A 13,142-nucleotide genomic window follows, 5' to 3' on the forward strand; every position below is an offset into this window, starting at 1 on the left:
ATCCTGGCAAGGAAAGTAAAATCATTTTCTTTTGTTCTCCTCCCTCAACAGCTACTGTCATCAAGGTGCCCTACAGCAAGACACTTAATCATCAGCAGCACCATTGACCAAAGCTGAGCACTGGGTTGTAGCTTTCTTGAATGAAGAAGTTTATTTCAAAGTTCTCACAAGGACATGTCTTGACGCATGAGGCTCCAAAGTTGAACTTTTTGTTTGGGTTGGGTTTGGTCTGGTAGGTGTTGGAGTCATAGATAGTGGGCTGAGGGCAGCTCTCCTTACACACACCACTGTCATTGAAGTGACGGCAAGCCTGGACAGAAGAGGAAGCAGGAAATAAATGAATGACAGACTGTCAGACAACAACGAGATTACACTGAAGAAAAAGAACAATGAACACTGTATCTGACAGATGTGTGTGTGTATATGTGTGCCATTTACCAGACAGTCTGAGTCTTTGGGTCCTGTGCAGCCAGCAGCACACTGCATGTGACAACAGTCATTAGACAGTGGACCTTTGCATCGCTGACAGCCAGGTGCACACCCAATACGAGTGACTTTGAACAAAAAATGAAAAAGTGAACATTTTGTACCTCACATGCTTTTGGAGCAAAATAGTGTCATACTGTGAACATTAACGTTAACTCACAGTTTTGGCAGTCCTGTTCGGTTTCTCCCCAGCAACTTTTGTTACATTTAGGGTCACAACTGGGACCTGTGCCAGAAGAAACCCGACAGCAACATATTAGGAGAGCTAAGCACTTAGCGCACAATTTAGCAAGGATGTACTTAAGGAACATCAGTCCTTTGAGCTAAATGCAACCATTAAACATGACAACATGCTCACAAGTGTAGCATTCATGACATTTAGCAGTTCAACTTTACCAGGTTCACCAGCTTTGTTTTGCCTATTAGTTAACATCAGCTAATTAAACAAAGTATAGCTGAGGATCACTAGAATTTAGATATGGGCTCTTTGGATAGTTGTAGCAAATTTGAACACAATCCACTCAGTAATTCTGAGTAGGTATGTTTCAGCCTAAACGACAAATGTAAAAGCTCGTGGTGGCATATCATATCAGTCAATCCGCTGTTTACAGTTAGGGGCCTGAGACTGCAGTCGGTGCCGCCTGTGGATATTCTGCTCGTCTAAAGTGTCCCTCCAAGTGATGTTCTGGGGGTCTGGGAAGCACAGCTGGGGGTTTCCCCAAATGTACACTGCTCCCAACAGGATCTCTGCAGAGAAAACAACATGTAAAAAGAGCTCAGCAAGTTGTTGTTACACATTCTGGAAACAACACTCCTCTACACTTAATATTCCAGTAAGCAGAAGCTCACTCAGAACATCTGAACAAGTCTGATTTCCTTTAAAAACATCAGATTTTTAAAGCTGAATATCAAATGAACAAACTAAAATAACTCGTATACACAGCCCAAGCCCATTTATGTGCAAGTCTTTCTGTTTTCTGACCTGTGAGGTGACGAAGTCGAAGTGTCCTGAGTCCCTGTCCATCCAAAGTGTTATTCAGCACAGCCAGGGAATAGTTGGAATTGTACAGCTGGCTGCCTCGGATGATCCGAAGGTTGTCCAAAGGCACCAGACTCACTGAAACATTGGCTACAAGGACGTAACCCTGCACCTCCACGATCCCCTAGAGAAGCAATGGATTAAAAAGGATGACTGATCTGGCAACTTAGAGGTGGCTTGACTTAAAAAAAAAAAAAAAATCTGGTGCTTATAATAACAACAACTGAATATTTGTTTTGCCTTGATTTACCTGTAGAAAGGAGAGGTCGAGGTTTCCATGAAGGTGTGTAATCTCCAGGTTGCCATGGACGACCCGACAGCCGGTGTAGAGCAGCCTCAGGGTCTCATAGTGGTTTTCCAGGCTGGAGGGCAGGACCAGCTTCATATCAGTACCCAGGCACACTGCAACACAGACAACGTATGACCCCAACTTCAATGTTAATCAAAATCATTTGCAGTGCAAATAATATTGGCGGAAAAACTCCATGACACAAAATTTTTTAATAAAAAACATTTAGGACCAAAAGCTTCTTAATTTATCTACATATTTGCAGCTGTTATTCCTGGGGTGATAAGGCAAAATGTGCTGAGAGTTGACTGCGACAGGAGCTTCAAGAGCTGCTGCATGCATTTGAAACATTTAACACCAGAAGCCACAAAGCACTCACATTCCTGTCAAAGTGAAAACTGAACACCTTGATGATGACTGAGTTTAGTGCTGCAACCATTTAACCAGTCAGCAGAAAAGTAATAATTGTAATAACTGATGGCAATGCCTAGTTTACCAACAACATTTCAACTATTCATGTGACAATTTAGTGATTTGCTCTATTTAATACAAATGTAAATGACCTGTTTAGGTTTTGGACTGTAAGGGAAGCTCACACAGTCATTTGTGACCATTTTCGCACATTACTAAATGATCAGTATGTTTAAAGAATAATCAACAGATCAACTGATAACACTAGACGTGTCATTTCCACAGAAAAAAGTGAGCGCCACTTTTTTGTGCTCAGTACTAAACAGACACTGCTGATTATTCCGTTTCATTTGTTCACATGAGCACAGAGAAAATATACACGTGTAACAGCACTTTCTAAAGAGTTTGCGGTTTTTTAAATGGCTTCAAATGTCATTCTGACCATGTAAGACTGAATATTTAACACATGGAACTCATTAACACTAAGACTCTAAATGATGACAGATGTAAGGACATGGACTCCACCTACTTTGACTAAGTACTATGAAATATAAACCACATGCCCTGCCTATATCTGTCTCTTAGTGCAGGGGATTTTAACTGATTGTGAGCCAGGGACCACCCCTGTGACTACCAAGCAGCCAGGATCACTGCTGGGTGGTGGGTAGATCAAATGAGCACTGAATTAATCTAGAAAGTTACCTTGGTTTTTCTAACTTTTATATACTCGCATGACTTTCATTAGTCACAAAAAATAATTTACATGGATGGATGGATGGACAGACCACCAAGGGGGCATGAACCACGGGTTGAGAACCCCTTTCTTATTGTACATGATACATTTTCCACTGGCAGCAGAGAGCACAGATTCTCCACACTGGGTCACACATTACATTCAGGGTCATACAGCATTACAATTCGCAGGGGCTCTCACAGACACATAGCTCCCATGCTTTAGCAGGCAGTCACACTGTGGACTGTCCCTCCTCTGCTGAGGTTATAAATGACTTCCTCTGGCTTCCTTCCAACAGCCCTTCAATAGTCAGCCCACTTTTGCTGATTGAAACCGCCCCCTGTGCTATCTCTGTCTCTCCTTTCGAGAAAGATGGCTGGATAGATTTGAATGCATCATCGGAGGAGCGGGAAGTCCAGGCAGGCATGGCACAAAAGGTTCAACAAAGTTCAGAAGAAGTGTGTTCAAGCTGTTCTTATCAAGTGTGTGCGTCTGCCACGTGTAAAGTTTCCTGGTGATGGCTGAGCATTCTGAACCTGCTACTGCAGCAAATGGGTCTATGATTAATAGTACGGCTGCCAAAAATACACACCCAGTCGGTGCGGCTTGCGTCAAATATAAAATCAAATGACTAATCATTGTCTTCTTCAGTAATGTCATCATGGAAAATAGTTTCATGTGTCAAGCCAAGATGGAAGTCGTGCTTTTATATCATTTTAAGAAGTCAATATCTGAACAGAAACGGACTCCCTGAAACTCCACACGCACAAACACTACAGACAGCTCCAGCTTGGGGATTAGATAAATGTGCTGTTAACAGAAAGCACAGCAGAGCAGATTTTCCATTTCTAGAATGTGTGTGTAAAGCCAGTTCTCAGTTTCGTCTCCTTTGATTCCCGTATTGTTTGCACTCCAAAAGTCTCTCAGCAATGGGTACGTGGGTGTATGTGCGGCCTTCTGAAGAGCTACACACGCCTCCATCCGCACAGCCTACAATACTCCCTCTTTTATCACTTCGCTTGCTCTGTCTGCCCGCTGTCATGACACTGTCCCCGCATTCCCCTTTTAATACACTATGTGTCATTACGTCGCCTACAGTAGGTAGGAGCCAAATTATTAAACTTTGTGATCACACTCAGTGCTCAAGCATAAATGCTGTAGTTGACTGCATTCAAGTGAAGAGTGATGGAAGTAACTGGAAAAAAGGAGAACAGTTCAAACCTTGCTTACTTTCTCACCTCTGCACTTCTGATAAAATCACTGTGTGATGCGAGCGTGACTGTTGGATTGTTACAGAAATTACTGGAAGCAGCACCTGCAGTTACCGTATAGCACATCGGAGAAGAGGGCTGTTCATCCATCCATCAAGCAGAAGTGCATAGCTTGACCTTTTCAAAACGTATAATTCAGCATTCACTTCCACTTCATGCTGTTATTGGCCAACTGAATTCTCTTTTGTAATTTTTTTTTATATTTCTGTCACTGTTTGTTCTTAAAACTAAGTGTAACACTATTAATGGCTTCAAGAAATTATCTGAAAGTGTGTGTTATTTTGATGCCTTAAGTGTCACATTTAAAATCCTCACATTTAAAATGCTAGAATAAACATTTGTCATTATGTGGAGTTTTTTTTTTTGTTTTTTTGATAGTTCAGAATCTCTCATTTTTTGATGTTAGGGACATGACATATATTGGATGAATTAACAGAGACTGATTTGATCTTATCTGTCATCCTACAACAGAGGATGTGCTGCTCTAAGCTCTGTCCTGTACCTGTGTGTCTCTTGAGACTGACTGAAAACTAAAAGCCAGCTTGAAGCCACACCTGTGTGTGGCAGTGTGCCAGTTAGCACAGGGAGTGTGCATATGTGTTTACCAGTATGTGCATGGTTAAGTGGCACAAACACAATGGCAGCGATGCTACTGCAGAGTTAAACTGAGGCTTGTTGGAAAAACCTGCAGTGGGACACACCAGCACAGTCAACATGATCCTCTGGCTTCCACGGTCCTCAAACGGATTAAAACCCTTCAAAGCTCAACACAAACAAAATGAGCTGAGCTGCAACAGGACTTTCTCCGTCACTGTATTAGCGCCTAGACTTAACATGTCAGTCCTAAATCTAACACAGTTCTTGTCTTGCATAAACTTCAAATTTCTCTCAACCTCCCTGAACACATTTTTTCCCCCCTTCACTTTGTGGCTGAGGAAAAAAAACAGGTATTGCTCAACAGACAAGCAGAACAGGATCTGTACTGTTCTGGAGCTACAAACAGGAGCTTCTCAGTCATTCACGATGTCACTACATTTAGTAGCAGCTGTATTTAAATTTACAGTTCATTTCAAAAGGAAGAAATGTAAACAAAGTACAGAAAAAGAGTTTATTAAAGCAGTCACTCTCTCTCTGTGTGTGGAAAATCACCTGTTAGCTTGCATAGTTGATCGCACTGATCTGTACGGTAATGAGCAGATAAACCTAAACTGTCCTTTTCAACTTGCAATCTCAAGTGTACAACATTTTTTTCTGACTGTATGATTCCTTTGGAAAGCTAATTTAGAGAACCAGACAGACTTATTGTCATGATTCTGGACAATGAACAAATTAGGTTCTAGGATACAGTGACATTGACAGATACTAGAAATACTGGTATGTTGCCCAAACCACGGTTGGATAATCACAATATCAATTACAAAATAATTACATGTTTACAGTTAATATTACATTTAAAAAAAATCAGGGTTAACATCAGTTCAACATTTCGAGAAGTGTTAAGGGCAGCCACAGGATTCTTCCTTGTGGACATGTTAGTATCTACAGCTAATGTGTTTGTTTTGCTAACATTAGCAACCTAGCCTGGTGATGCAATAACTCTGAATTATTATTTATCAAGATGTGATTTTACTGCACAGACAATAATACTGAACTGCAGAGATCAGTATTATTTGCAAGGATTTTCTGACATGTTTTCCTTTATTTCTGATAGCAAGAGTATAAAGGTGCCAGAAAACAAGGAAGAGACAAGAGGGATAACAAAAGTCCCCAGCTGGAGTCATATTTTTATTGCTGAATTATTGCCCAGTGCCTAGCTATCAGAAAGCATCACACTGATAGAGGATACAAACACAACCAACAATATTTTTCTCCGCAACACAGATCCTTAATAAAAGTTCATCTGCAGGAGACATGCACGCAAAATTACCATGATGGAAACCAGTTTTATGAAGAAATATTTTAATCCTAACAAGGCTGTCCTGATTTATTTGAAAACTGTGATTTGCTTGTACTAATTTGCATCACAGCACGGTAAATGCTGGTTGAAGGGATGCAACTCAAACCTAAGAAGATATTGAAAGTTTACTTTTGAGGTGGGTAATGAGGACCACTGGTAGACCCCTCCTCAGAAGTAGATCACTGACCCGTCATCTAGACTCGACTGGAGGAGTTAACCTGCCACTGGGAACAATTCAGTAGGACTTAATCACCTCCCAGTAAGTTTAACTCAATGAGTGCACTAGTGTGTGACAAGGACATGAACCCTGTGGATGCTGAGGCCACCGAACACACATGTTCTCATACTGGGGAAGGTTGCTGAAATGTATACCAATCACCAAAGAAAAAACACCTAAAGCGACTGCTGACCTTTACAATCACACACTTGTTGACCACAGGATGTGTGTGTGGGCTGGTATTACTCATGCTGTGGAGATGCACATCTGTTTACTCGACAGAGGCACAAAAAGTAAGTGCTCAAACTGTAAATCATTACATGTTAGAGTGACGACTAACATTTAAGGTCAGGGTTGGTCTCCTAGAAATAAATGTGCAACGTCCCCCGAAGCAACAGAAACATGACTGTGTGGAAGTGTGTGAGTAAGTGCACAGTGTAGACAACAACAATACTCTATCCACTCATGGATGATGCCTGGCTTGAAGGACGACATACAGACAAATCAAAACGCTCACACTAAACTGATGCTTCAGAGATTGACACCGTGGAGTAAAGTGCACCAACCTGTTCCCACCAACAATGCAGGTGTATTTGGAAATCACTTCACCTGTGACTGTTGGCTTTGTTTGTGTAGTAGTGATGGTCGGTGCAGCAGCTAAAAAAAGACTATATTTTTACTCATATTACAGATTTCTGTGGTGAAGATGGTTGGAATTAATTATTCTTATGTAGAGATTTAATCATAAACTAAACCACAGTGCTATTTCATATTTCCTTTCAGCAAAGTTTTGATTTTTTTAAGTGCATCTTGATCAAAGCTGTGAAAAGCACATCAACAGGGACTGCATTTTAAAAGGAACACTTATTGACAAATATTAACCTTTATCTTGTGCCAAAAAAGGCTTTAAAATCAGATGACCAGGATTATTGTTAGGCTCTCTCTGATTCCACCTAAAATAGATCTTTATGAATATGGAAGCCTACAACCACTATTATAAACTAGGGCTGCAAAAAAATGTTAGAGAATAACTGTTAACCTCATCAGAAATTGTTCCTATAGAGCCCAAAGTATATGTCATCAAACTGGGAGTTGCCTTTTGCTCCACATACTGTCCAACTCTCAAAAATAATCCGTTTATTGCAATATTAGAGAAGAAAAATGAGCAAATACTGACAATGGGGAAACTGCTTCAAATGTTTGGCATGTTTGCTTGAAAATGACTAATTGTTTCCATCTAACAACGGGGTGTCAAAAATGGTGGAAACGCAATCCTACAAGTAAACGCATTCGTTAACGCTCTTCTGTTTATCACCATTAGAATATCATGATCTGTAGGACGATTTTACAAATACGCACTTGTCTGCACTTTCAGTTAGCTCTTGTTTTACTGGCATTCACTCAAGCTCCAAGTGCGACAAGGGGCTCCTCTCTCAGACAATGTCCTCTTTGGAGCCAGAAGTGAATAATTGACATCGCCAGTGTCCTTGGAATACAACGCGCAACCTGTTATTGTTGGTTTTGTTTTTGTTTATGCACAGAGCAAACCAGCCAAACGTCCGATAGCACACACAAGTCAGCGTCTCTATCTGCCACCAAGCTGCAAAACAGGTTCTCATATTTCTCCTGTTTCAAATGTTACTGCTACTACCAGTGTTTATTTGCGCACGAACGCGTACTTGAAGTTGTTACAAATGAGTCCAAGTAGTCGCTGGACGCTACGTTGTGACAGGTGTGAGTTTTCTCCTTAGGGCGCTTCATGGATCTCACGAGCCCCCGCAGCGACACAGAGGACGAAGGCTGCGGACTCATGAGGAATGTGGTCCCTGCCACAAATATCAACCCCTTTGGGCCAAGATGAACCACAAACATTTACGTAAATAAAACAAACAAACTATACTCCCATATTCCTAATATGTGGTGTGTCTATTTTACTAACAGTAGAGGAATTAAAAACTCTGAAATTTACCAACCTTCTCTGCCCAACGCGCCCGTAACTCCGAGCAGTACGGCCCCGACAAAAACCAAACTTCTCACCGCCTCCATCTGCTGCGCCTCTAGTCCATATTCTGTAATCAAATGTTTTTACTGTTCCCGATGATGAATGGTTGTGTTTTGGCGTCTCCCTCGTCCCCAGGTTAGCTTTTTTTGGCACCGTTTGGCGTTGCTCGTTTCCAAATCTCAGTGACTTCCTCCCTGGAATTCCGTGCCTGTCGGTAGTAAAGCGTGACAGCGCGTAAAGCTGAGGCGCGCACCCGAGAAGGCCTAAGCGGGGAGTGGCAAGTTTGACTCAACCCACCCTCACGTCAAGCTGACTTACTGTATTTGCAGGGCAGTGCAACTTTCTACAAAACAATAATACACTTCATCCTAGCTGCTGCTTACACAGTGTGAATACAGGTATTTTTACAGCACTGTGCAAAAGTATTTGGCATTTTAATAAAACAGCTTCTGAAACAGCACCAATCAAATTTTATACATAATAGACACAAACTCTTAGTCTTTTTTATGTCTCAAAACATGCCAGGAGGGAATATTTATATAAACTGGCAGTTCAATCATCCTGACAACCTTCAAAAGGCAAGCAGATATCAAATGAATTGAACACCAGTAGTGGAAGAAAGATTCAACTGCTTAAGTTATAGTAGCAAGAATTGTAGAAAAAAATTAATAATTTAAAAGTAGGCAAAAAAAAAAAAAGTTGGCATACTTGCAGGGATGTGCCTTGAGGGATTTATAAAAAAGAAAGATTAGACACTATTCCAAATTTTAGCACCAGAAACACTGGCTCTTTCCATAATGCAACTTGATAAGCTTTTCTATTAATGCGCCCTGCCAATTAAATGCCTAGCATTTCGTTTATAATGCATTCTTTCTGTTAAAAAATACAAGTCTCAGGCTGAATCTGAAATAATTCTGGTGACATCCACAGAAGACAGGATGCTGTTCCCTCAGGCTACATACTCCTGTTGTCAACTGTAAAATCAGTGACGCATTCCTTATGCCAAATGGCTCCTTTCAGACTTTTACATTACATTATTGGATTACTCTTGCATGTTAGCAGCAATTTATTACAGACTTTTTTGAGGTGGAGTAAATTTGAACTCTTTTATAAACACTGGTTTGATCTGTTTCATGTCTTAATTTGAAAAAGAAGAGACTGTTACATGGATGTATAGTAATAGAGCAAACCATTATTTCCCTTTGAAAGGTTGCAGGGCAGAAGCATAAACTAGCATAAAATTTAAACATTCAAGTAAAGTGTCGATATCTCATAACTGTACATTAGTGTTGAACAGTAGTTGGAAAAAAATGTTACATTTCATCACTGTGCACATTCCAGTTCAGCTTTCTGGGTTGGATTTTTGTGCACCGCTTAATTTATAAAAAGCTAATGGCATTACACCGGCATCTTAGTTGTTCTTTGACTTTTCCCATGGCCTTCGCTTCATGGTCATAAACCAGGAGATGAAGGAGCAAGGATAAACTCTGTTCATCCCAGTATCCACTCTCCCCACCCACAGCAGCCAGGGTCAGAGTCCACCCTACTGCACAGTGCTATCAGGAGACAACAAAAAGCTCCTCACAGAGCCAGACAGAACACAAGCCCCAGACAAGGTTTAGTGCTCCTGCTTAGATGATTGTTTCCCACAAAAATAAGCCATTTTTCTGCAGCCCAGTGCCACTGAAGCCTTCATGGGACAGAGTCAATTCAGCACTCTGGTTGGATAATTTTAGACTGTAATTGTAAAACTAACAAGTTTTATGATGCATTCCTATCAAATCCTGGATTAGGTCTGCTGGCTCTGTAGAAACGTTAGTGGTAAAAATGTGCATTTGGAAGTCAGTTATGCAAATGCATCCATTTTCTAGGACTCAAACTATTATACATTGTGGGTTCATGGGATGAAAAGTGAGGGCAGCAAGTGTGTGAGAAATACATCCGAGAGAGTGAGAAAGTTCAGTCAAGTCTTATAAAGGCTTGTTCTGGACAATCAGAATCCTCTCATAGTATTACTTCTTTACTTAGATCAATTTAACAAATACAGGCCAAGAGGAATGGCCTTGGTGATAACAGAGGCATAATGGCAACCTACAGAGTGTCTCTGCACACATGGTACAATGTCAGCAGGACCTTCAGACTGTAGTGAGACCATAGACAATACATTTCACTTACTTTGGAGTCACGGTGTCTGCTCTATAGAGGCATGACGCTGTTAGCATCATGATCGAGTCAGTGAGGCCGAGGATTTGAATGGTGGAGGAAGGTAATTAATTCCATTAAGTCCATTTACTGAAGTAATGTTCTTAAGTACAATTGTGAGGTACACATACAGAATTACTTCTTATGTATGTTTTGTATCTCCACTACATTTCAGAGGGATTTTTTCACCCCACCACATTTATTTGACAGCTATTGTTTCTAATTATCTTTTGTAAAACAACAATAAGCTCATAAAATAGTGTGTCTATATATATATACAGTCTTATGCAAAAGTTTAGGCACCCCTTGATAAATAACAGATTTTGGTGATTTTTTATTTGAACAGATGTTAACACAGTTTCTCTTGGAAATGGAAAAAATGCACAATATTTTCAGCAAACAGTGATGCATAGTTACTTCTTATGCCATAAATTGAACAAAAATAAAAAATAAAAACATTATTATGGCATGGTGCAAAAGTTTGGGCACCCTAAGAGTTCCAGAGTCTCAAAGTCTCTCACAAGGTATCAGACCTTAATCAGCTCGTTAGATCTGATGCACAGCAACAGCTGTCATTGGTAAATGCCAATTTCAAAGCTGTACAAATACTTTGACTCTTCAAACCTTGTGCACACACTTGTGGACACCCAGCAACCATGGGTTCCTCTAAGCAGCTGTGTAAGACCCTGAAAATGAAAGTTATTGATGCCCACAATGCAGGAGAAGGCTACAAGAAGATAGCAAAGCGTTGTCAGCTTGCAGTTTCCACAGTAAGAAATGTAAATAAGAGATGGCAGATCAGGGGAACTGTGGAGGTCAAGATGAGATCTGGAAGACCAAGAAAACTCTCGGACAGAACTGCTCGTATGCTGGTCAGAAAGACAAATCAAAACCCCCATTTGACTGCAAAAAACCTGCAGGAAGATTTAGCAGACTCAGGAGTGGTGGTGCACCGTTCCACTGTGCAGCGATGCTTGCACAGACAAGGCCTTCATGGAAGAGTCAGCAGAAGAAAACCTTATCTGCGTCCCCATCATAAAATCCAACGTCTGAAGTATGCAACAGGACATCTACAGAAGCCCGATGCGTTTTGGAAACAAGTGCTGTGGACTGATGAAGTTAAAATAGAACTCTTTGGACACAATCAGCAAAGGCATGTTTGGAGAAAAAAAGGAGCAGCATTTCATGAAAAGAACACCTTGCCAACTATTAAGCATGGGGGTGGATCTATCATGCTCTGGGGTTGTGTTGCAGCCAGTGGCACAGGAAACATTGCACGGGTGGAGGGAAGAATGGATTCCACTAAATACCAGCAAATTCTGGAAGCAAACATCACACCATCTGTAAAAAAGCTGAAGCTGAAAAGAGGATGGCTTCTACAACAGGACAATGATCCTAAACATACCTCGAAATCCACTATGGAATACCTCAAGAGACGCAGGCTGAAGGTTTTGGAATGGCCATCACAGTCCCCTGATTTAAACATCATTGAAAATTTGTGGGTAGATCTTAAAAGAGCTGTGCATGCAAGACGACCAAAGAATATTACAGAACTAGAAGCCTTTTGCAAGGAAGAATGGGAGAAGATCCCAAGTACAAGAATTGAAAGACTTTTAGCTGGCTATGAAAAGCGTTTGCAAGCTGTGATATCTGCCAGAGGAGGTGTTACTAAGTACTGATTGTGTAGGGTGCCCAAACTTTTGCACCATGCCATAATAATGTTTTTATTTTTTATTTTTGTTCATATATATATATAGTAATAGTGTTCTCCAAACTGTTTGACTTATGACTCCTTACTAGTCTAGTTGGGGCCTGTTGTCATGTATCAGATGTTTGTGAATTGTTATCAGTTTCACCAAAGAGACTTTTCCCTTCAAAACTTCTCAGTTTCACTTAGACAACTGTTTTAAGGCTTTTTGGGGATGTACAATTTTGCTTGCACTTTTATCATGCCCCAATCATCTCACAACCAGCCAGGTCAGAAGTTCTAAACTGAGAACCACTGGGCTAAACAGTACACGTTAGATAAAACCAGGACCAGCTAATGCAACTGGACACATCAGTATCAATGTTTAAACTGCATTAGTTGATAATAAAACACAATGTTAGTTTGATTGCATGATTATGACTTGTATTTTTCTATTATATTACTACAAAAGGATCTGAATACGTCAACCACTGCATTTGATAAACTAAATACATAAGTTACAAGGAGGACATCAAGAAAAATTAATATCAAGTCAAAACAACTACACCAGGTTATATTCGCAGTGGAAGGAGTACAAGTTTGTGCAAAATAGGGCTTGTTTGGATGATGGGGTCTTGAGACAGTGGTGGTATAATAATGGTTATGAAGGAAGGTAGCAGCTCTTGGGAAGTAACTATTGATCAGTGACCTTAACTATAATGTTATATACTGTACCACATCCTGGACTTTCTTAAAAGCAAAGTTGACATTTTGTTTTCCTACTTTCTCTTATCTTCTTAGTCTCTGGTGTGCATGTCTGGCAGAACCCCTAAAACTGGTCACTGATG

At 40.6% G+C, this 13,142-nt stretch overlaps 1 protein-coding gene across 1 annotated transcript in view; it reads right to left on the bottom strand.

Moving 5' to 3' along the window:
- The window catches only part of erbb2 (erb-b2 receptor tyrosine kinase 2), a 22,301-nt gene extending 13,583 nt beyond the window's left edge, over positions 1 to 8,718 (bottom strand). Inside the window, 7 exon segments of the mRNA XM_020623345.1 lie at positions 169 to 310; positions 439 to 554; positions 647 to 712; positions 1,096 to 1,233; positions 1,469 to 1,649; positions 1,776 to 1,927; positions 8,377 to 8,718. Of these exon segments, the coding sequence (XP_020479001.1) occupies positions 169 to 310; positions 439 to 554; positions 647 to 712; positions 1,096 to 1,233; positions 1,469 to 1,649; positions 1,776 to 1,927; positions 8,377 to 8,449 (868 nt within the window). The 5' untranslated portion in view covers positions 8,450 to 8,718.
- Between the last annotated feature and the right edge of the window lie 4,424 nt (positions 8,719 to 13,142).

The sequence above is a fragment of the Monopterus albus genome, unplaced genomic scaffold, assembly GCF_001952655.1.
Source record: "Monopterus albus unplaced genomic scaffold, M_albus_1.0 scaffold297.1, whole genome shotgun sequence".
NCBI classification, from domain to species: Eukaryota; Metazoa; Chordata; class Actinopteri; order Synbranchiformes; family Synbranchidae; genus Monopterus; species Monopterus albus.